The sequence below is a fragment of the Neodiprion fabricii genome, chromosome 4, assembly GCF_021155785.1.
Source record: "Neodiprion fabricii isolate iyNeoFabr1 chromosome 4, iyNeoFabr1.1, whole genome shotgun sequence".
NCBI lineage: Eukaryota > Metazoa > Arthropoda > Insecta > Hymenoptera > Diprionidae > Neodiprion > Neodiprion fabricii.
The window spans coordinates 34,714,592-34,737,321 of record NC_060242.1 but is presented as its reverse complement, the minus strand read 5'-3'; the positions used below and the strand labels follow the sequence as shown (position 1 = coordinate 34,737,321).

Here is a 22,730-nt window from a genome sequence, read left to right as displayed (position 1 = left end):
CGTGATTTTCGCTGTGTATACAACGCCTGACTCACGGGTAATCATTCCCATTCGAATTCATCCTCCATCATCAACATTTACGAGTGGGAAATGTACACACGATGGATGGTGCTGAGCTTCGATTTTCCAGAAATAGAGTCAATCAGTGTAATAATTTAAATGTAGGAAGTTCCAGTTTTGCGGACAGAGGAAAAGTCCATAAGTAAAACGGTCGTAAAATTTTTGAATTTTCCGCAAAACCCGTGGCAGTGGAATCAGCGTTGCCCGATCTCGTCGGAAGGATTCAAAAATTTCTTTCTTTATTCCTGGGATTGAATTGATGCCGGTGATAATAATAGACCGATGCTGAAATCGCTTAGTTTTGTCTCCGGTTCTTTTCACTCAACATATTATAACTCCGCTTGCATATAAACTCGCAAATTCGCACAGCTGAAACACAACTTTTTATTTTTCATTTACATAGACTAGGTATAACGCTAGCTGCTCGCGAATCACGACGCGTTATGCGGCAGGCTTCTCCGAAACGCTAAAATGTATATACTCGGAAATGAATAATAGCCGGTAATTAATCCGGACGTAGATCAACAAACTTTGAACTCGATCAAAACAGGATTTTTCAAATATCGACAAACACCTCCGGCTGACGTCCTGCATCCGCGTGCACGTTATAAACACGACGATTATTGTTGTTATACCTGTACGTGATAATAATATATCTATTGCGTAACGACGCCGAAACCGTACGTCGTCAATATCGAGGCTTCGGACTGACTTTGGATGTTTTTAACCGACGAACTTAATTGTCAGAAATGGTCAGATGAAAATCGTAAATTCGACAAATCGCCCATTGCTCTGCAGACGTTTTGCAGTTTCTGCAAATTTGAATCGTATAAAATGAAACCCAGCAAACATGTGCTGCAAAGTAGCCGATAATTCTCTAGAACCAGAATTTATTTTGCGCCAGTGCCAATAAGCTAGTGCCTTTGCGTGCATTTTTTTCCGTGAGGAAGTCCTGTAGCACCCGTTTCCAAACTATACAGCAATTTCATTTGCTACCAAATTTTCCATTTCAATATAAGCCTGTCTATTATTACAATTCGTCGGCTGCATGTACGCGTAGTTATACCTGCTGCTACAGCATCGTCAATATTTTGTCCAAATTCTGTCTTATGCCAAATAATCAATAGCAAACACCGCAGCAAAACAATTTCGAGAAACTGTGCGATGCTGCTGCAGTCGTAAGTCCAAACTTTTGTGCCAATATGCTTCCGAACAACATGCGGTGTGACCATTTTAACAAGCGCTTGCAGATGACGCCAATGCAAAGCCGTTGTTGAGACCGACCATCAGAGTCGTGTAATTTTTTTTTATCGACATCTACGTACACGTATTAAGCTTCAGTTCGTGGAAAGTAAGAACAGCGGTCTGATCTCACATATTCCGAGAGACGACGGTTTATACTCGTTTGTAATTGGAAAATTCCAATTTGTCGAAACGTACCTAATCGAGCCTTTCGCAAGCTTTCATTTTCGCAATCGTGGTTGAGAAGCTACTAAATGAATCATCTCTGATTGTTCAGTGAATTCGACTATCCTGTTTCGTCCATCTTCTATTCCCGCATGTAGAGTGATTTCAAACTGTTTTGGAATTCTTGTACAATGCAGTAAAATGCATAAATGCCTTAACCTTCCGGCTAACTTGTGTTTGTTCCAAAATAAAATGCGAGCTCAATTCTTTTCGAATTATGTGACAATGACTGGCGATGCAGCTGACGCGGTAAAATGCGACGCACGACGGCTGCAACAAATAACAAATGAGTGTTATAGAATTGAACTCGCACATTATTTCGGACGGGAAACAAGTTAGCCGGAAGGTTAAAGCATTTATACATTTTACGTTCAATACTATATGAATTATGTGACAATGATTGGCGACGTAGCTGACGTGAGCAAATGGAATTCACGACGGCTGCAACAAATAACAAATGAATGTTATCGAATTGAACTCGGATATGAGTTCGGACGGGAAACAAGTTAGCCGGAAAGTTAAAGCATTTATGCATTTTACGTTCAATACTATACGAATTATGTGACAATGATCGGCGACGTAGCTGACGTGAGAAAATGGAATGCACGACGGCTGCAATAAATAACAAATGAATGTTATAGAATTAAACTCGCATTTTTTTTCGGACCGCAAACAAGTTAGTCGGAAGACTGTACATACAAGATATGCAAGAACTATTTTGAAACAAAAAGCTACTGTCAGCCCGCCGAATTTCAAATATTCCAAATTTTCAGAAACGACTATCATTCTAGGAAAATATTCGGCAGAAGCCTGATCAAATCCGGGGGTCGAGGGAAAAAAATTGAACGATAAATGAGAATGTAGGGAAACTCTAGAGCGTTCCTTTTCCGCGTGCAGTAATCTACTAAAAATAAAAATAAACACCTATTATTGTCGGACGCGGTTCAGAGGGAACGTTTGGCGTCTAATCGTAATACACGGCACTTTGCTTCCATGTATCTACATATAGGTATAGGGGTATACTCGAAGTGAGTACCACACTATATTTTCGCCCCCGCGATTAGCGAGGCTGAGTTATTTTGGATCGACGTCGACGACGCCGCACTTCACGATGGGATCTCATCTCGTCGCCGACGCCGATCTCCTCGGGTGGCAACAACATTCAGGTGGTTGTAGAACAAAGCGAAAGATACGACAGGCTGTTGCCCAGTATTATAATCTCGGTACTTTATTAGCTTCACTATAATTAATTGCATGGCTTTTGCGAGGATAAAAAAAAGGCCGGGGTTGCAGGTTTGGCTCGGATATTTGAACATTTTCATTCCCGATTCTGCAAGCCACTCTCGAACTAAAATATACCCAGGTGAAAAACAACATGAATGAATTACGATGATATCATACGCGATGCAGAAAAATATATTTTACAAACGAAAACGAGAAATAAAGACAAAAGACCTTGTTGATCTTGAATTAAATTTCTTTTGCGAACTATCTGGGGAAATAAGAAAATGGTTCTTGTTTCTATCCAATGAATCGATGCTTTGTCCTATGGAATCTTATTAGCCTATTTTCTACATTCGTCTCGCTTGGAACGTATTCAACAAAAAATTCAGTTTGTTTACAATATATACTCGAAGGATTTTGTTTCCCATCACGATCTGCATCGGTGATGAAATACAGGCGGAACATTCATCCGGCAAATTTGAACAGCGAGTGATTGACTGTTTCATTCTGACCTACAAACTGCACGTGGCTACATCCGATATTTGGCTCACCTGGACGGCCAGGCTCAAGCTAAACCAGTAGTGCAGCCCATGCCGTATGTACCATCAGGTGGATACTATAAATCTTACTGACCAAGCATCTCGCCCGGCTTATGCAACAGTTCGAACATCAAGATGTGCACATTTAATGGCTACACTTGCACCGATGAACATCTCATTTCTTACATAAATTATAGGTGCAGCAAAATGGGTATCGTTACAATAAGGGTTTAAATAATCTTGGAGTTACAAGAGAATTACGTGGTAAAAGTAACTATTTAGTGTGGTCAAATAAAGCCATAATATCAAATTATCGCAACACTTACGAGGCTGTGTAATTTAAAGGGCCATAATCAAAAAGAATGGTAACTCTTACTAGATTTTCTGGTTGCAGTTACAAAACTAGTTTCCATTTTGTACCGAGAAATATATTTTTAGATTATGGTAGAAAATAAAAACAGTTAAGGACACAATTTACCTACCGATCGACGGTTCTTTGAAAATTTATAACAATGTCTATGAAATTCTGTTCAAGGCATATGAGTTGTTAAAAAATTGGCTTGCCGATTCCGCAAAAGGAGACTGATAACTAGACATGAACTTTCCTCTCTTAATCTAAGCTCTGCTAAATGTTTGGGTCAATTGCCAAAAATCTGGAAGATTTAACGCGACCTCTGGTCAACCGTAATTCTAAGTCAAGCTGCAAGATTCTGCAAATAGAAGGAAGGAAGAGGAAGTTGAATACGTGGACGAGGTCGAGGTGCTACTGATATTCATGGCGGATGTTTCGGTGCAACGCGACGCAGTGACAGATTTGTTTAATATGGTTGATAAGAACTTTGCACTCCCTGAAAACTAAAGTTAGTAGAACAGTCCCGTGTATCGTATATTTTTGCGTAGGTTGACAGGTGTGGGTCGAATGGAGGAACTGATGCTCTTTCCGCGTGCGGAAAAACTGCCTTGAGACCAAATTACCGCGTCTATACATCATATTGCCGCTCTAATTGGCTTGATGAATGCTCCAGAAACCGCTTCAGTGCTGTCACACGTTTTGAAAAATTACGCGTCCTTCACCCGATTGTCAGCTGCAAGTAAAATCGCGTGATATTTCCTGACTTTGAAAATGATAACATAGGTCAAGAAATTAGAAAAAGTTTTTTTTTGATTTTATACTTGAATGAATAAATTTTGATTGTATACATTGAATAATAGCAAAAATCTTCATTTACTACTTATAAAGTTTGCTTTTTTTTTTTTTTTTATTACATTGATAAATAAGTATTGGGAGTGTTTGGTTAATACTGTTAATAGTATAAGCAGCAGGTAGCAGCATGTTGAATTAAAAATCAAAATTTATCTAAAAAGAACCTAGACTCGAAATTCGTGTTGACCGGTGCAATCGGATTTTTTCCAGTAATAAATGTTTCGCGAACTATGTTCAAAACTCTCGAGGTCAAAGTAAGTATAATATTCGGTTAAGCTTCTTTGCACACACGACGTACAACATAAGCTATACCTATAGCGGAAAAAGTTTTAAACTTCAAAGCTTGGTGTTACGCGAAAATTTCAATCTGTTATAAATTTTATAGAGAAACCGGATGTGTATAACCGCGTAAATATAAATATTATAGATGCACGACGTAAGAAATCTCCCTTTGCTCGGATAGGATAATTTAATAATCACACGCGCGTCTTCCGAGCGGCAAGCAAAGCGAAATGCGAATTTTGTGCATAAAATCTGTATCGCATACGTGCGTTATTGTTTATACGTCATTCGACGTTTATACGTATTTTGAGAGCGTATTGATTACACGTTACAGGATTATATCACTTGTTAGTCGAGCTTTGAGTCGGATGCCGATGAAAGCTTTCAGCCAAGACAGGTGGCGAACCTTTCATTATTCCTACTTTATTGTATCCACATTCTCTTGCGTAACACCATCGGGCGCCTTTGAGACCAGACTTTGTCTGTAGACGCGGAAATCCCGATGCGTGTGTCTAATTTCTTTGTTTAATTTCTTTTTCATCACCGAATCATGATAAATGGTATTTTTATTTTTTTTATCTTGTCATTAGTTTGAAACTAGATCGTTTATCTTGGCTCTTAACGTTCTTCAAAATCTGATCAATTGAAATTAGGTTGATAAAACGATGAAATAATTTCACCTCGTAATCGATGCCGTAATTGATTGGAAATGAAATACCATAGCACCGAAAAGATTTTCTCATTGTCAGTCACGAGTACGAAGCAGGCGAAAAATCTGGGTGTCGACGAAGTGAAGTGAGACGAGAAAAAAAAACAAATCAACCAACCGAAAGCCGTCGGAGAGAGAGAGAGAGAGAGAGACAGAGAGAGATAGCGAGTGGGTGCGAAGTTAAAAAAAAGTTTTGCTCTAAACTCGCTCTCATTCTTTAAATATTTATGCACGAGGAAAGAAGAAATGCTCTCTTTGTTTCTCTATTTCTTTCGTTTCCTCGTCTATAAAGAACCAGCTGCAACGAGGTCAGGATCTTATAACGTATAGAGAGCGGTAAAAACCAGGCACAATTAGCTAATTGAGGCAAAGCCTGCGGTATCGCGTATCAGATGTCCGTATAGTGCAGTCCCGATTTTGGGTCAGAGAGTCCAGCAGCCTGGGGGTTCCGTATCTCGCTATCTTCCCTTATTACGCATACGCTCAAGCAGAGATCGCGCCATAGGACGGATATGCAGGCGTCTCTCGATATATTTTTAGGCAGCTCGCTTCAAAGTCTCGAGTCCGTCTCCCGATCTCTCTGTTTACCGGATGGACGCTGAAGGGAAAGGTCTAGTTTCGAGACAGCCGAGCATGCCACTATGTCATTGGGCCACGATCGAGAATAGAAGCACCCCGATACCAATCGCCGATCATCGAATTCCTGCAGCCGGGACATCGATCACGCCCGTGATCAGGCGACTGGCCGGGATGCCTAGGAAAATCACCCTGGAGACAGCTCGACGTGCAGTTTATTGACCTCTCCGCTATTTCTCAAAGAAATTCTATCTCATACGCCTGCCGCATGCTTAGATCACGTTTGGCTAAATCTAATCGCGGATTCGAATAGGTCAACCGGATGCGTTTATACCTCGCGTTTTTACCCTTTGTTTTCTCTTAGATTTTACACGTTTATTTGTAGGCAATTTTACCTTCGGAAACCTTTCGGAAACTGCCTGTAATAACCGCACAGCGTAAGTGTTACGTAATCAATTTTTTTTTTCTTTTTATTTTTTTTTTTTTTTACGTTTGACCAAGGTACGAAAAATTCTTAAATAACGTCGAGAGAAACTATTCTCTAATTCACATTTCATTCCCAATAAGCCTATATTGTTACAATATGTGTGGAAATTTTTTTTACCCTGTATTAGAGACAGAAAGAGCAATCAATTGTATACTGAATTCTTGCGGATGTAATCGTAATGTCACGGACTATATTATAACGACTTTAGAATTACATTTATAATAAAGCGAAATCTCAAATAAAGACTCTAGCATAAGGTAAATATCTTTCCTTACTTATCTTTTATTTTCCGTTACATTTGTACCCTGCGTCAAAGATCTTACACAAAGTGATAATTTATGTACCGTAATTTGGGTATCTGCTTCTAGCTGCGGTCTGACGAATGGAAAGTGAACCGTCATTGCATATACGCGGTATAAACTATTGTGTAATTAGGTGTTACACTAAGTGGTATAATAGGAGATACAAGTAACAGACGTATAATATATGTGTGCGTTGGTTAGTTGGGTAACATTTTTAATCCTCAGCTTCTCAGCCCTTGCAGACGCGACACGTCGCTAAGAATTCCAGGCTTGAAAAGAAGAGCAACGTATTTTGTGAATATAAATTTTTAATAATCTACATCCTATATAGCCAGATGACCAACTTTTCGTATTTCTCACTATAACTCATGTACATATAATATACTTATATCTTTTTCAAATACGCACGTCGCTGATCCACGTTAGACACGATCAGATGTTGTATGTTATATACACGTCTATATGATACGCTCTGTAGTTGATATTTTTATGAATCGGCAGGCTCTATAAATAAATATGTACAATATATGTATAGATATATAATATTACAGCATCACCGCGAGTTAAGCGGAAAACTGTAATCTTTAATTCACCGTGATTCCGAATTTTGTTATATATGGTTAATGATTGATAATTAGAATTTTTGTTCAACCCCGAATGAAGGATCCATTTGAAAAATTGAATAAATCAATAAGTAAGTTAAGACGCGAGTGCAATTTGTCACTTATTTTTAGTGAAACAATTAGCGCGATTTGAAATCTTTGACTGAGAGGTAATTTCGTCCGGAATTTAGTAACGTGTGAAAAAATACGAGGCGTGTATATTCACTCAGTTATATATACATACCTATAATAAAGCGATGCGTTTACGTCGCGAAGACGATGAAAAATCTTCTAAGAAATAAAATAAAAATATACCGTCCAAACATGCTGGATAAATAGAATTGTACACGTTCTTGTACAGAAACCCGAATTGAAAATGTCGTTCAAATTAGTAATGGTATAAACGCGTGAAAAGTATTCGCAGAAGTAGACAGACTGTGAAATTTGCATAAATAATAAAGCGGCTGGATACAGAAAAAAAATATGTTCTCGAATTTATGAATGTGACAAATTGATTTTCCCAATATATCTTATTTATATCTTGATGAGAAATGCTCGCGAAGAGTAACACACTTTTCTAACAAAATATCAGATATATATCTTGGAAAGGATTTTTCTCCGATTTGTCCTACACATTGTTGGCGATTGTAATTAGCTGATAAGGAATTACGATTTGGTAAAAATTGAACATAGACGCGTGGTGGCAAATTTATAAATTCCATATCGATTATGAAGAGGTAATTTAACAATGTGGACAATTCACGGGAAACACTGAAGTTGACCGGGAAGTTTTTGCCACCGGGAAAGTCGAGAAGGAGGCGGAAAAGAAGCCACTAACCAGTAGTTTTCTTAAAATTCTAAGGGTACTTGTAAATTGCATCGATTTTAAAATAAGTGGGTAATCGAAGGGTTGATGATACAGTTCGATCGATAAATTGCAATAGGTTCAAGTCAAACAAATGTAAATAAGTCCGGTCTGTTACAATGTTCTGGTAGATTTCTTGGTACTAATTGATTCAAAGTTCTGAGTTATGACAAATTGATGTAATGAGTTAAAATGCGTGTGTCTAGTCAGACCATTCGGGACCAACTGATAATCGTCTCCCGAAGGAACGACGCCCTTTTGCCAAATTCAAAGGGGAAGCAGCTTCCTCCCTTTTCTTGGAATTGGTCTAACAATGAGCTGCAAATTGTCATCTGCTCGCAATTAACTGTCTCTTCCTGGTCGTTGCCTCGAACTCGAGATTTTCTGAAAGAGAAAATAAACATCAATTCCTAGTCCATATTGTCTCAAAGCTGTTACGAAGTAATTCTGTTATATATTAGACCGAAGTGCTTTCTCTATAAGCTTTACTAATTGCTTGATAATATACAGAGGCATAATATTGTTTATCGTATCCGGAGGTATTGTGGATTCGAACGATTCGTTGATCGTTACATGTACAACTTTGTTACTCCAGTGCAGGAAAGATATGTATAACATCTCCGTAAGCATCCACGTGTACTGTGAAAGCTCCGACTTCACCGTGTCGCAATTTCTTCGGTAATTCCGGTACATATCTTAAACCTCATTGTGCCCAGAAATTGTAAAACAAATACGCACGAGTAATTCCTTCGAGTAACAAAGCACTCGCTGTAATCCCAACAAACTACAATAAATTCAGTTTTATCAGTAAATACAACAATCCTCGTACCTGTATCTAATTACATAGGTACCTATGTGTGCAATATATCGTCTAACCTGCAGAGTAAAAACTTGTCGAAAATAAAAAAATACGTATATTAAGTATCCTGAGAAAACTGCATATGGTCCCGAACGATATAATGAAGCATTCACAAGTTTTATCCAATAACTCGTAGAAAAAGAGCAGCGGATATAATCTTTGCAGGAATTGGCGCAAATTTTCGTTGGGAAATTGCAGGTATTTCGAAAAATCATCTGCGACCTTTTTTTTGGATTATATGCATTAAAATTGTACCATGTTTTATCCAATTGGAAGAAAGATTGACCCGGTTCGGTGGGCCGAAATCGCGCCAACTGCGACCATCAACTTGAAAGCAAAAATTTCAGGCTCATTCGATCGCAGGCTGTGAAAGCCTTTCGTGAATAATGTCGTACAATTAGCTACATACAATCAATCAACAAATCACTGAAAAGACGATTCATGAAATAAATACTGAAAATTTTTCCCTATTTTATAATTCTCATGAGATATACCTCGTAATAAATATTGCCAATCAGTTTAGAGGTTCCGCTGGTTCCGCAGATCATTGATAACTCTGTTAGTGAAAAAATGGGAATAAGATACCTTCGAAAAAAGCAAAGTTCGAGATGCTACAAAAGCCCCGCGATAATTACCGGGAAGAAACGGTAGAATAGCTCATTGATGCACGTGCGCGTCTAATGCTTGCCAGTTACGCCCTTAAAGGAGGTCGCCACCTCCGACGACCTTTATTCAACCTTGGACAGTCAATCTGCCGACGGAGAAAATCGGTGTGTATCCTTGTGAATTCAGTACGTGGGTCGGGCCGCGATCAGTCATCATTCTTCAGTGGTCTCTTCGGTTTGTCAACCTCGCAACGAGACACCAGCGTAAAACAAAAAGCGACGATGTCATTCAACAAATTAAGCATCGATCAGGTTGATTTAGCCGGCAAGAGAGTGCTGATGCGGTAAGTATATTCGCGCAACAATTTATACATAATATACACGCCGGCAGATTTTACTTCGAAATGTCAGTTACTTCCGCTCTTCGCACTTTCTTTGAATTATATCACAACCACTTCATGCCCTTTGATTTCAATCGCTCGCGACTACCGTATAAATTCAGTTTGCGACTAGCAGACGACGTTCAAATGTCAGATTAGGTTAATTCTCATTTTATTTATATTTGAAGGGGTGCCCTTGAGGCGAGATACCAAAAAATTTTCCTCGTTTTTTAGCGTCTGTATGTATAAGATAATTCAATTTTCAGAGTCGACTTCAACGTGCCAATGAAAGATGGAAAAATTACCAACAAGCAGCGAATCGTTGCCGCTGTCGATTCGGTCAAGTATGCTTTGGAGAAGAATGCCAAATCCGTTGTAATGATGTGCCACTTGGGGCGACCGGATGGCACAAGGAATATGAAGTACACCCTGGCACCCGTTGTTCCTGAGCTCAAGGCTCTGCTAGGCAAAGACATCACCTTTCTGGACGACTGTGTCGGTCCTGAGGTCGAAAAGGTCTGTGCGGATCCAGCGCCGGGATCTTTGATTTTATTGGAAAACTTGAGATTCCACATCGAGGAAGAGGGCAAGGGTGTGGGGCCTGACGGGACCAAGGTAACCTCGAGATTCGTATACTGTCGATTTGTAACTTTAATTTGTCGAGAAGTTTCTGAATCTAAGTCATATTTGTATAAACTAAACATGTATAACGCTTTTATTATCACAGATCAAGGCTGACAAGGAGAAAGTTGCGGCATTCAGAGCATCTCTTCGAAAACTTGGAGATGTTTACGTTAACGATGCTTTTGGAACGGCTCATCGTGCTCATAGTTCGATGCTAGGCGAGGGCTTCGACGTTAGAGCCAGCGGTTTCACATTGAAAAAAGAATTGCAGTACTTTGCTAAGGCACTGGACAATCCAGACAAACCACTGCTGGCCATACTTGGGGGAGCCAAAGTAGCGGATAAAATTCAACTGATCAATAACCTGCTGGACAAGGTTGACGAAATGATCATCGGTGGTGGAATGGCATTCACATTTCTGAAAGTCACGAAAAACATGAAGGTACGGTGATCAGAAAGCAGTAGATTTTTATCACATTGAAGTGCGACTCAGATGATAATAATAATAACAATTGTATTCATTGGTCTGATTTTACAGATTGGTGCTTCTCTCTTTGACGAAGAAGGTGCAAAAATCGTTAATGACCTTCTGGAAAAAGCAAAAAAGAATAACGTACAAGTACATTTACCTGTGGATTTCCTGACGGGTGATAAATTTGCTGAAAACGCAACTGTTGGAACTGCTGATGTTGAAACAGGCATTGCTGACGGCCTTTTGGGTCTCGACATTGGTCCTAAATCACAGGCTATATTTGCTGGTAAATAATAATAGCAAACAACAAGTGATTGACACTCTCGCTATGGGATGAATTCGAAATTGATACGGCTTTCAAATTACAGAACCTCTGAAGCGAGCAAAGGTAATCGTGTGGAACGGTCCGGCAGGAGTTTTTGAGTTTGAAAACTTCAGCAAAGGTACAAAGAGTTTGATGGACGGTGTTGTTGCTGCCACACAGCGTGGTGCAATCACGATAATCGGCGGTGGTGATACAGCTACTTGCGCAGTAAAATGGCAAACAGAAGACAAAGTTAGCCATGTCAGTACTGGCGGTGGTGCCAGCTTGGAGCTTCTAGAAGGCAAAGTTTTGCCAGGAGTTGCGGCTCTTTCCGATGCCCCATAAATAGGGCAAAAGGTTCCTGTACAATTCACAAACTCTTGACTTTTCAGAGCAGATTAGCACTGTTTGAACCACTATGTGTATATAGAATATCGATTCCTGAAACGTGATATAAAGATTTATTTCTATGTAATCTCTTTAGATGTCACGTTTTATCTCTATAAGAATATTGTACCAAAATCTATCATGTTGCTATTTAATAAAAGTTAACGATTCTAATTCTAAATTTATGTGAATTATGCTGGCATATTGTATGCGATCACCTAGCTTTACATTGACCTGGAAGCTCCAATCGTCTAAGAATGTCAATCAATAGGACAACCGCGTGTAACAGTGAAAATGTGCCATACCTCAGAAGTAGTCCTAAGGGTTCTGGCTGTCCATCTCTGTTCACTGCGATCAATTAGACAATTTGAGACTTCTCACTTATCTCGAGGATATGTTAAATATAACAACATTGTAACGATGAATAAATAACAATTTATGTGTATAAACATCTAAGCATGGCACTTACAAAAATGTTGAAACCGTCCCATGAACAGACTAACAAACATAGCCATGTCTCATATGGCGCAAGGGTATAATAAATATTAACACGTACCTAGATGAAATAAATTTGCTGAACCGAGTATAACAGAATAAAAATTTACTATCTGTAAAAAAAAGTAGTAACGCGTATAAGGACATATTTATTATTACCTTATAATTACCATTTTCCCGTAGGTGGCTAGTGAAGATCACAGATCGTGTTTAGGTTTTATTTTTAAATTATAGTATGGTGACCTATTCCTTATATATTACATCTATATGCATAATGCATGTATTGTCAGTAGGGATGTGACTGGACCAGAAGTGTTAGATCTTGTCAAAGTCGAATTTTCGCATCCCTAACGTTATGTTTGTAGTTCGTACATAACATTGCGAAGTATATACATGTATACACGTACCTACACCGCATTTTAGGTAAGATACACGTAAAATAAGAAAACAAACCCTATGCACGGCGCATAGAAAATTGTGCGAGGCAGTTGCTACATGAAAAACGATCACGTACTCCATACTCAAACCGATGTGCACACAAATGAAATAAAGTCATGGAATTAACCGAACAACTACCCCACATCATATTAATTTCAATCATGAAAAGAGAATTTTATGTAATCTATCATTGAAAATGCAAATGACTGTAGATATGCTATAGATATCTGTCGGCACTAGTGTTGCGAAATAAAAATGGAAGCTCAGCAAATCAAAAAATATGGTAAAGGCAACTACAGAAGTGAAATATTTTTGTCATTTCAATCTAGGTCTTTGTTTATAAAAAACAAATAAATCTTACTATTGGAGAATAAAAGTTTTTAAAATGGCCATTTCATTAAAACAATATTATGAAAATCGATACTGACGAAGTTTGACAATCTTTTTTTCTTTGTCAAACATATTGCGACATTTCTAAGGCTACGTAACAATTTTATACTTTTACATGACGCAGCAGTTTTCAGGTGGGTCAACTCCGGGTGGAAAAACTGGATTTCCTTCAGCATCGCACTTGAAAAGTGCAGGAGCACCGACCAACTCTTCTGGTGGTTGCCCGCAGTTCTGCATTTGGTTCATCAATGCCAATGTCTTTTCAAAGCGAGCCTTTTTCACTTCATCAGAGTCGTCTTCTTTCTCATTTTCCAGCTCTGCACATACCTAGGGAAGCGAACCACATAAATGAATCTCGCATCAGTTTCTGATATTATCTCTCATTATAATTTCAGTTAAAACGTTTGCCTGCCTATGGTGACAATTATTAAATTACACACCTTTTGCATGAGATTTAATTGTTCCGTGTATCTTTCGAAATCAGCTGCTGGTAGAGTGGGTTTTTTTTCTTCAAGCCACACTGGATATTTATCAACTAACTCTTTCATTGTGGGATATAAAACCTCCTTGGACAATAAAGACTGCATCATCCCTTGCATGAAAGATGGGAATTCGCCAGACTCTTCCTCCAGAGATGTCCTCCCGAACATAGCAGCCAGATCTGCTTCTCCCAATCCTGGCACCGGGTTCTATTACAAAAAGTGTACATCAAAAATCAAAATTTGTGGCAAAATATTCTGAAAATAAAATACTACACATGTAACCTAGTGTTCTGTCAATATGATTTAGTTGAATATGTAAAAAAGTGCTCAAAAATCAAGGGTCTTCTTCAATTTTGAACATCACCTGCAGATCCTGACTCGTACTGGACAAATCTTTAAGCGCTTGTGAAATGGCTGACTGAAAGTCACTGCGAGAACTTTCGCTCCCAAGATCGCCTTCCCCTGTGATAGCACTGGCTACAGTTTGTGCCATTTTTTGGAAAGAGGCTCCCAGATCGTTATCATCACCTATGCAATAAATTGTGTTATAACAACTCGACAATTATTTCTTCAGTTATCACCATTTTGTATCAGGTTCTGTAGGTTTTTTTCGAACTGGTCTGCAGCTTGTTTGATAAAATCTTGCGTCCACTGATCTTCAGCTCCAGCTGCGGCATCCGGCTGCTCCAATTGTGCCGACGATGCAACTGCTGTTGCATCGGTTTTTGGTTTTTCGCTTTGAACCTGATTGAAATCCTCGAGAGCGCCTGGAAAAATTTAAAAGTTTGATATTACATTGATTTCAAATTCAAAATTCACATCTGATGAAACCTGCGTACTAAAATTGCAAAAACTAAGCTTAAACCGAATCAAGTTGATAAGATGACCTACATATATCGAATTCCTAATAACAAACGGATAAAGCATGCATTTTATTTTTTTTACCAAGACAACAACTGACTTAGCAGGTGTTATGGAACAATTGACAAAAATTCTAGGTCAATTTCTAACATTACATAACAGTAAAAATATTGAAAAAGGAAGACTGTATAAAATAAAATTTTGATCTATTATCTGGTGGCCGGAAATTTCATTGGAAGGTTATAAATAATCTTGACTTCATAATTATCGCTAAATAATGAAAATAACAGCCATAGACGCTGTTCGTTCTGTTGGTTATAGGTTATGTTTGTGCATAATAATTTTTCATCACCAAGTCGTCGATGATTTTTGCAAACGGAGATTACGCCGTAAATAAAAATGTAATTTGCGTCAGCACTCACTATCCAATAAGTCGTTTAATTCCGCATCTGCAGGTTCTCCAGATTTTTTCTTATCCTCAGACATTGTCGAGTTGCTTCCCGCTACGTCACGCGCGAACAATTAAATAAATCCCAAGCCTAAAGACCTCGCGCGCTTCTGCTTAGTGTATTACAAAAATTAAATTCCAGCGGCCGAATCACAACTTTCTTTGCGACGCGTGGCGTACCAATGCCGCGTATCAGCACAAAGTTCAACCCATATAACCAGCTGAAAAATTTTTTCGCAACTTAATTAACTTATTTTCCTTGCCTTCCTTATTTTTTATACAGATTCGAGTAAGATTTAATGAAACTTTTAATGATCGCTTTGGTCACGCATACCTACGTAGTTTTACTTGAATTGCATTATTCGGATCACGAATAACGGAATATTCGATAGGTATCGTCGTTCACAAAAAATTATCAACCTATCGCATAACGGATACATTCATTAGTCACTAATTGCCTCCAGACGCGAATGTGCACGTGCAACGGTGTATTAAGGGCAGACGGACTTATCGATTGAATGATTGATTGCAACAACGCTCTGTTGGCAATATCAGGATTTTATCTGTATAAAGTATTTGCACATATTCAACAAATTATTTGTTCATATACATAGTGGTAATCTGTATTAGCGTACAGTTATAAATGTCAAGTTACTCGAATAAGGGAAAAAAAATAAATATTTATGTTTATTGTACATATTTTGTGTTACAATTGAACAAGAATTACAACTCTGTTAGGCAGATCATCGATCTGGCTGCACGCAAGAGATCGGCTATCTCTCCTGATTTGTCTCATGATCTGAAAATATTTGATCTAAAAGCTGAGCACACATGTCAGCTTCGTCGAAACTTTCTTCTGCCCTTAGTTCACGTTGATGACGTTCTAGAGTCTGCCTCAGGCAAAGTTGCGGCCTTCTGCATTCCTTCAATGCTGGCAAGTAGTTATTTTTGGCCAATCCAGCTAGTACCCTCAATAGCTGGTCCCTTGAGTTATTTACAAAAAGAAGAATCCATATATATTAATTCCGTTAGCAGTTCGGACAGAAATATTTTGTAAGTGAAGTAACGGAATTTAGTACCTTGTATCTGGATGAAGACCTTGCATGGCCAGCAAACCAGCCGCTTGTTCGATCAAACCCATATTAACAAGAGTTGTCTTTAAATTATGGGGATTGCCATCTTTGCTACATAAAGATGATAACAGGAAGGCAGATTTTATCTGCAGTTTTTCTATTGGACTTTGCAATGCCCTTAGCAGAACTGAATAGCCATCATTGACATTCAGGTGAGTCAATGATACTGGGTTCTCCCTCACCAAACCTAAATAATGAAACATCGTGATAGCAACATAAACTCAGTTAATTGATTACATACTCTGAACTTATTCTTCCAAGTTATTCTTCAGTAAGAATGAGGCAGGGCAACTTTTAAAATCAAATATTAGTAAATCTGTCTGTATCGGTGATCATGGTAGATATAAATTCTCTCGAATCGTTTCTGATTAGTTTATGAATACAGAATGATGACATATTATGTAAAAATGTGGACTTACAAGAAACTGCATATAAGGCCTTAATTCTGGTCTGTTCTGAGGGGTCTGTGTCTACCATATGCAGTAATGTCGGCATCAAACCAAACTCCAAGACCTTTTCTTGACAGTACGGATTATTTTGCGTCAACTCAGCGATAATGTCAGCTGCCCTCCATCTGTGACTGCTGTACTTAGAATTAAGGCAGGGTTCGAATATCGCGAAGCCACCAATTTTGTAAAAGTCATTTGCAGTGTCCATGTTGTCGACATAATTTGCGATGACATCCAGTGCATTATCGTATTGGGAAGGTTCATTCTCAAGCTGGAGTTCGCTTGCACTGGACAACACTTTTATCGACTTTTGAAGTTCCTCTATCACATTTACAGTCATAGAAGACAACGCTTGATTCAAGAACGCTTGTCGCTATACAGAGAAAAGAAAATATAAGCTTATTTTCCTTAATTGATGAAAAAATAGAATTAATTTCAAAAAAAGCCAGACTTCATTTGCCACTGAATAGTTTTTTCCATACCTCCTGATCCAGCGGTTGGAACTGCGAAGACTGTGAAGCATTCTCCTCTTGCCTAGCTTCCATGGCAAATCGAAGCAGCCCTTGTAGATTGGATGGCTGCCTTGGTTGAGTTGGCATCGATTGCGGATGCGATTGTCGCGAATCATTCTGAGCCCTGACTGTTTGGATGCTCAACGGCCTGGAGTTGCTTGCATTATTTTCACTTCCCATGCTGCTGTTTGACCTTGACGTATTATTGCTGAATACAAGGATATTGATTTATTAACTGATATTGTACCTGGCGCGGTATTTATTGTCATTTGTTTCATTATATCAAAGTCTAATAGGCGGTTTCACTGATGTGGTGAATCGAATCAAAATTTCCAGCCCGTGTCAAATTTATGTCTTACATAGCGTAGATTTCTGCATCGAATTTTCCTTCTATTTATAGGTTATAAATGAAAGTCTGTCACTTTCAACGCAACACAGGACTTGAAGGATTACAGACAGATTTTCTGTACAAGAATCTCCGAATAACGTATCCGATGTCAATTTGTCTATGCATATACATACCTGTTCATGTTTTTATTCGTATTCTTTGTAAACGATAAACCCATTAATTGATTTGAACGAATATGAAGACAGCATCAGCTCGTAGATAATCACAGTGACTCATACCTTCGCGATCCAAGTGTAGAGATACGACTAAACAAGCACCTCACGATTAATTTTTTTCGTGTATCCCTCGTGTATTTGCTTCGAGATTGAGCTCTAGAAAAGGAGACGTTTCTAGCAAGAGTTGAGCTTACGACGTATGTACATTCGTGTATGACAGCGTGAATGTATGCAGTGCATTTGTGTAGTACATTCTCACTCGCCGTCCCCTCGAGGCCGCGCGTTGGCGTAGGACAAAAAAAAGAAGTTAACGATCAGTTTTTTTCCGATTGAAAATATCGTGGATCTTTTAGCAGTGCAAGGTTGGGACTTTCAAATTCGAAAAAAAATTAAATCGCAGTAGATTACTGTAAATATTATGTTTAAATGATGAAATAAATTATTTTCTTTTAAAAAAAATTTACTGCAAATATAGTTTATTCAATGTCTTGCAATAAAAGGTGAAGCTTTTCTCATTAACTTACTCATATACCTTAATTATCTCACCTTAAGTTAAGACTAATTTAAATGAGATGTCATCTAGAGAACTATAACAGGACCAGAAGTATATGTACATTAAAATCTAAATTTTGTTTGCATACAGAATGTGTTAAAATTTATTCTGTCCATCTGTGTGAACAGTGCTGATTTGTACAGACGTAATAAAGTCTCATTTCCTCCTCAGCTCGTCTGGTTTGTGCTTGGAAGAATACAGATTCTCGGTGATTGCATTTTGGACAGGGGTGCTCCTCGGTTCTTGGCAGTGTCGGATCTGATATAACGTCGGCGACGATGTGGGTCAGTTCGCTGTACAGAGTAGATAAACATGTCCATTAGTTACACGTTATGTTATGATTGTTAAAAATCAAGCAAAATAATTCTTACTCAATTTCGTGCATAATTTTATTCACGTAAATGCAGTTGCTGTCGGCTAGCTGCTTGAAGTCGCAATTTCTGCACTGTAATTGGAAAACAACACGTTAAGTCAGTAAATATTAAATTATTTTGTTTAGTAAATCAATTACGGATATTATTTACGAATTCTTACTTAAATTTCTCGGTCGAAACGACCAAACCTGACAAGCAACGACGAATAAATTCTACCTACCGCGTACATCAACACTTTGTTCTCTTTGTCCTCCTTAGGATACAACATGTTATTACATTCTTGGCAAAATCTAATGCCCACAAAACCTGGGCCATCGTCGTGCGTGTCGTATCCAGTTATTTTAGACATTTTCAATAAGAAATTAAGACGACAAAATACTCAGCTTTCACCACTTTGACATTTCAATCGTGACGCTACGCTACCCTTGCCTAACCAACATAATGTTCTAACCTAAAAACAGGGACGCTTTGGAATCAGCCGTTCGGTTCTCGTTACTTCGCGGAGCAAAATAGAGATAGAGTTAGCATCGCCCAACATTTGCTCAACAATTATTTCGAATTCGTTCGTTACTGAATACTGGACGTGTCATGAAAATGACAAAACGCGACATAAAGTATAAAGAATTTCGATGATGTGTCGTAGATGCGAAAGAGTAGTGCTGTCTTTCGCAAATAAATCTTCATCAATCTAAATCCATCGATAAAAATGAGTAAACTCGAGGACAGTTTTACATGGACACACCGATTGGGATGTCCACCGTCGATTTGCAACGAATCTACAAAACAAACGTGAGTTTGGATCAATACCGATTTCTGATTTGCAGTACAATGGTTAAACTCATTTACCTGTTCGTATTAATTCAATTAGATTATCAAAGGGAATCGTCGGCTTGCTATGGGATCACATCGCCGACAATCTACATCCCACATCGGAAGTCTTGGAAGCAAGGAAAAATATCTTACTGCATAAACTGAGAGAAAATGCAGAAGATAGTGTGATTGAAATAATTAAAAAAACCTCTAAGATAAGAGCGGAAAGAAACGTTCTGAGACAGCGAATTCGTGCTGCTGAAGAAGAGCGAGAAACGCAGGAATTCTTACTTCGTAAAAAACGTAAGTGGATCGCATTCTTGATACTCTTAATTTTCTTGGACAAAATTCTATTGACCCAAAAGTAAAATCTTATAATCATTCCAAAGGGCAAGAACTTCTCAAGATACAGGCAACTCGTCAATCCGTACAAGCAAAGAAAGAACTTTTCTCCATAAAGTATGATCAGATGCAATCGCAGGTTCAAGATTGTAATCAAATGCGCCAAGTTTGTAAATGTCTGTTGCCGTCCAGTGGTGATCAGGTCGACCTAATAATAATAGAGGAATCCTTGACCTTAGTCAGTTCTATGCTCTCAGGCACGGATAAGAAAAAGGTATGAACAATATTCTTGAATTGTTTATATTTTAATTAATTATTTTTCTACGGTTTGAAGGATTATACCATGTATCTCATTTATCAGATACATGCTCCATGGCTTTGAATTTTAAACCTTGAACCATTATTATTAGTTGTAATAAAGTCTAATGTGATTGAACAAATCAAACTTCATTCATATCTCTGTTTATATTCGACATTTTCGTCTTATTTGAAGTTTTGTAACTCAAATTCAATTTCCTCCCTGATATTACGGTAGGTCTGGAAGAAGATATCAGAGATACTCTATCCTGTCGCAACATCAGTCTTATGGAACATTCTATTGCAACGCCGAACAACTGATATCGACAGAGTTGTCCAGTTGGGGTACGAAATATCCCCAAATGCTACTCCTAGTAATTGTGGAGAGAAATTTGAAATCGGCATTGCAAAAGCCTGTAGCTTACATGTAACAGCTGTATCAAAACGACTGTTGAATGATGCCAAAGCGAGTGAGCACCAGTCAACCATTCTGGAATATATTGAAAAGATCGAGGTAATAGTAGCTGCAAGTAGGCTTAAAACATTCCAATATTCAAGAAGTGGATACAAATGTGATTTGAAAGTTACCTAACTACAATTTTAAAGACAAACGAATTATCATAACAAGACTGAAGAATTATTTCAGGTTCAATACTTCACGCAAACCTAAATTGACTTCAATTGGAATCATTTGTTATAATTTCACTTTACTTTTCTGTGTACAGAAAGCTCAAACTAGCCATCTGGACATCAGCGAATGGTTGGCATTGACTTTGGAAGTTCGTAAGTGGGAGGCAGAGCAGATGGGCTTACATCGAGCTGTAAAAGTTTTCAATGAGAACCTAGAACCCCAGAACGAGTTGAATGCGGAACTGAACAATATAGCCATCAAAATGCAGCAAACCGATGTTGAAATGGTAAGCACGGTAGTGATTTATGATAACAGTTCACATAAGGTAGTTTCATCGTGAATAGGATTGTTTATATCATTTTCACGTTCACATACTAACTTTTCTTCCTTCATAATTAATAAGTTGACGTGTACCCAACTGGAACTCAGTATTTTTCAAACATGTTACCTGCAGAGACAATGTGCCGATGATATACAAACATCCATGGCGCTTTTGAAAGGAGCTGGTGCTACCTTAAACCGCGCAAAAGAAAAATTGCTGAATGGATTACAAAAATTTGCAATATTCAGAGCAATGAATCAAGACAAAACCTGGTTGGACATTGATCTTGGTATCGAAATTGAAAACTTCTATGAACGGATCAACATGAATGCTTTGAGAAAAATTACATTAGGCGCAGAAGTTGGTGCGTATAGGTAGGTGTTTACTCAGATACAAAGTGCAACAGTTTTTTAATAAAAAACCATCCACGAATTACGAACGTAAATAGGTATTAGTTGTTCGCAATAAACTTGTGTACAATTATTTTTCAGACATTCGACATGCTGCATAGGGCAATCAGGGCTTGCTGTTACTGTTCCGCTGGATGTGAACTATGTTCACGACTTTCCATTTGTTCGTGCCCCCCTCTATCACTTGTTGGATTGTTACAAAGCCTTAATGAAATCCATTTGGTTCGCTAATTATAAGCCGAGCTCTCCAGATCCTGAACTACAGCTAAACCTAATCGCAGACATGGAGGAACAATGGCGTTTGATGTCGTCTAGAAACTATATTCGTTCTTTTCAGGAGTTGATGAATCTCGCTGATCAAGCTGCTGATAAAACACAGGAGCATCTGCAAAACTTTGACGCCACTTTTGAAGCTTGGTGAGATTTTTGAACTTGAAATACAAATTTCTTGTGAATGTGCGGAATTTCCGCAAGATGCTTTCAATCTAATACCGTGGCAGATTCGTAATGACGAATTGTACTAAAATACATTCAATCGTTGGAAAGTAGTACTGCAATATTACTGCCCGGTTCTAATCTCTTTTTCTTTTTTATTTTTCAGGACAAACCAGGTAGTGAGTTGTATATTGATATCTTACGAGAATACTGTGGATGGAATAACTTTCAGGGAGTGGCAACAGCGATTTAACATCATGGCATCACTGTTGGCCTCGAAGACTAAGGCTTTGAAGTAGAATGGCGTTATAACGATTGTCGCGAAACGCATTTTTACGATTCAACAGTATAAAAAATTATTTGAATATAGATTGTAAATAAGTCTAAGTTACTAGTATTTTTATACTTTCTTTCGATAAGAATAAAATCGTGTTTGCTATAGATTTTAGTCACATTTTTTTTCATAAAAAATCATTAAAATTGTATGGCAAAAGTCAATTTTCATTTTCATCAAGAATTGAATAGATATAGGTATATTTTTGTCCATATCTGTACAGATCTGATGCAAGTGTCACCGATGTAGCCTGACTTTTTGTGTGGACATCGGTAAAGTACCATGCAAGGAGGTTTCAAAACAAACATGAAACTTTGATTAGCAAATTGAAAAGTACGCCCTCTGATCGTCTACTGACCAATGGGTAATCAAACGTACTCGCGATTCGTTGGTGTCGACCACTGACTGACAAGTAGGCAAAGACGGCCAGCCCTGGGTACATTTTCGTTCCCCGCCAATTTAGTTTAGGTTTGTTTGATTGAGAACAAAGTACCTGGATTCC

General features: G+C 38.2%; 5 protein-coding genes across 6 annotated transcripts; 2 read left to right on the top strand and 3 right to left on the bottom strand.

Annotated features, from left to right (window-relative positions):
• Positions 1–9,903: 9,903 nt before the first annotated feature.
• On the top strand, positions 9,904–13,144 carry LOC124179621 (phosphoglycerate kinase). Its single transcript, XM_046564207.1, has 5 exons — positions 9,904–10,125; positions 10,428–10,776; positions 10,889–11,227; positions 11,324–11,543; positions 11,626–13,144. Exons 1-5 carry the CDS (start codon positions 10,064–10,066, stop codon positions 11,904–11,906), a joined length of 1,251 nt encoding a protein of 416 aa, XP_046420163.1. The 5' UTR covers positions 9,904–10,063; the 3' UTR covers positions 11,907–13,144.
• LOC124179623 (peroxisomal biogenesis factor 19) lies at positions 11,689–15,245 on the bottom strand. Its single transcript, XM_046564208.1, has 5 exons — positions 15,037–15,245; positions 14,335–14,520; positions 14,118–14,281; positions 13,712–13,960; positions 11,689–13,598 (listed from the first exon to the last, which is right to left on the bottom strand). The coding sequence occupies exons 1-5, from the start codon at positions 15,098–15,100 to the stop codon at positions 13,383–13,385; spliced, it is 879 nt and encodes a 292-aa protein (XP_046420164.1). The 5' UTR covers positions 15,101–15,245; the 3' UTR covers positions 11,689–13,382.
• A 477-nt stretch (positions 15,246–15,722) lies between these two features.
• Positions 15,723–17,928, bottom strand: LOC124179808 (hsp70-binding protein 1-like). The gene is made up of 5 exons (XM_046564570.1): positions 17,679–17,928; positions 17,127–17,364; positions 16,615–17,017; positions 16,142–16,382; positions 15,723–16,046 (listed from the first exon to the last, which is right to left on the bottom strand). The coding sequence occupies exons 1-5, from the start codon at positions 17,720–17,722 to the stop codon at positions 15,836–15,838; spliced, it is 1,137 nt and encodes a 378-aa protein (XP_046420526.1). The 5' UTR covers positions 17,723–17,928; the 3' UTR covers positions 15,723–15,835.
• A 256-nt stretch (positions 17,929–18,184) lies between these two features.
• On the bottom strand, positions 18,185–19,133 carry LOC124179809 (DNA-directed RNA polymerase II subunit RPB9). Its single transcript, XM_046564571.1, has 3 exons — positions 18,868–19,133; positions 18,645–18,718; positions 18,185–18,566 (listed from the first exon to the last, which is right to left on the bottom strand). The coding sequence occupies exons 1-3, from the start codon at positions 18,994–18,996 to the stop codon at positions 18,377–18,379; spliced, it is 393 nt and encodes a 130-aa protein (XP_046420527.1). The 5' UTR covers positions 18,997–19,133; the 3' UTR covers positions 18,185–18,376.
• Positions 18,445–22,335, top strand: LOC124179807. Of its 2 annotated transcripts, none has more exons than XM_046564567.1 (9): positions 18,445–18,557; positions 19,291–19,436; positions 19,516–19,760; positions 19,847–20,073; positions 20,335–20,610; positions 20,822–21,013; positions 21,182–21,423; positions 21,541–21,876; positions 22,061–22,335. In XM_046564567.1, exons 2-9 carry the CDS (start codon positions 19,354–19,356, stop codon positions 22,191–22,193), a joined length of 1,734 nt encoding a protein of 577 aa, XP_046420523.1. In that variant the 5' UTR covers positions 18,445–18,557; positions 19,291–19,353; the 3' UTR covers positions 22,194–22,335. The 2 variants fall into 2 exon arrangements, with proteins under 2 accessions (XP_046420523.1, XP_046420524.1); XM_046564568.1 differs by lacking the exon at positions 18,445–18,557 and adding an exon at positions 18,725–18,743.
• The last annotated feature ends 395 nt before the right edge of the window (positions 22,336–22,730 follow it).

What these genes read in the sequence shown, in the direction of transcription:
- LOC124179621 (XM_046564207.1), top strand. Translation starts at nt 10,064, where the DNA reads ATGTCATTCAACAAATTAAGCATCGATCAGGTTGATTTAGCCGGCAAG. An exon ending in TGGGGCCTGACGGGACCAAG is followed by an intron (nt 10,777 to 10,888) that starts GTAACCTCGAGA and finishes TTATTATCACAG; the next exon opens with ATCAAGGCTGACAAGGAGAA. An exon ending in AAGTCACGAAAAACATGAAG is followed by an intron (nt 11,228 to 11,323) that starts GTACGGTGATCA and finishes CTGATTTTACAG; the next exon opens with ATTGGTGCTTCTCTCTTTGA.
- LOC124179807 (XM_046564567.1), top strand. Translation starts at nt 19,354, where the DNA reads ATGAGTAAACTCGAGGACAGTTTTACATGGACACACCGATTGGGATGT. An exon ending in ATTCTTACTTCGTAAAAAAC is followed by an intron (nt 19,761 to 19,846) that starts GTAAGTGGATCG and finishes ATCATTCCAAAG; the next exon opens with GGCAAGAACTTCTCAAGATA. An exon ending in GACGCCACTTTTGAAGCTTG is followed by an intron (nt 21,877 to 22,060) that starts GTGAGATTTTTG and finishes TTTATTTTTCAG; the next exon opens with GACAAACCAGGTAGTGAGTT.
- LOC124179808 (XM_046564570.1), bottom strand. Translation starts at nt 17,722, where the DNA reads ATGGGTTTATCGTTTACAAAGAATACGAATAAAAACATGAACAG. An exon ending in TCCAACCGCTGGATCAGGAG is followed by an intron (nt 17,018 to 17,126) that starts GTATGGAAAAAA and finishes TTCTCTGTATAG; the next exon opens with CGACAAGCGTTCTTGAATCA. An exon ending in GGCCTTATATGCAGTTTCTT is followed by an intron (nt 16,383 to 16,614) that starts GTAAGTCCACAT and finishes TTCATTATTTAG; the next exon opens with GTTTGGTGAGGGAGAACCCA.
- LOC124179809 (XM_046564571.1), bottom strand. Translation starts at nt 18,996, where the DNA reads ATGTCTAAAATAACTGGATACGACACGCACGACGATGGCCCAGGTTTT. An exon ending in ACAAAGTGTTGATGTACGCG is followed by an intron (nt 18,719 to 18,867) that starts GTAGGTAGAATT and finishes TTCCAATTACAG; the next exon opens with TGCAGAAATTGCGACTTCAA. An exon ending in AAAATTATGCACGAAATTGA is followed by an intron (nt 18,567 to 18,644) that starts GTAAGAATTATT and finishes TACTCTGTACAG; the next exon opens with CGAACTGACCCACATCGTCG.
- LOC124179623 (XM_046564208.1), bottom strand. Translation starts at nt 15,100, where the DNA reads ATGTCTGAGGATAAGAAAAAATCTGGAGAACCTGCAGATGCGGAATTA. An exon ending in GTACGAGTCAGGATCTGCAG is followed by an intron (nt 13,961 to 14,117) that starts GTGATGTTCAAA and finishes TTTTTGTAATAG; the next exon opens with AACCCGGTGCCAGGATTGGG. An exon ending in AATTAAATCTCATGCAAAAG is followed by an intron (nt 13,599 to 13,711) that starts GTGTGTAATTTA and finishes TCGCTTCCCTAG; the next exon opens with GTATGTGCAGAGCTGGAAAA.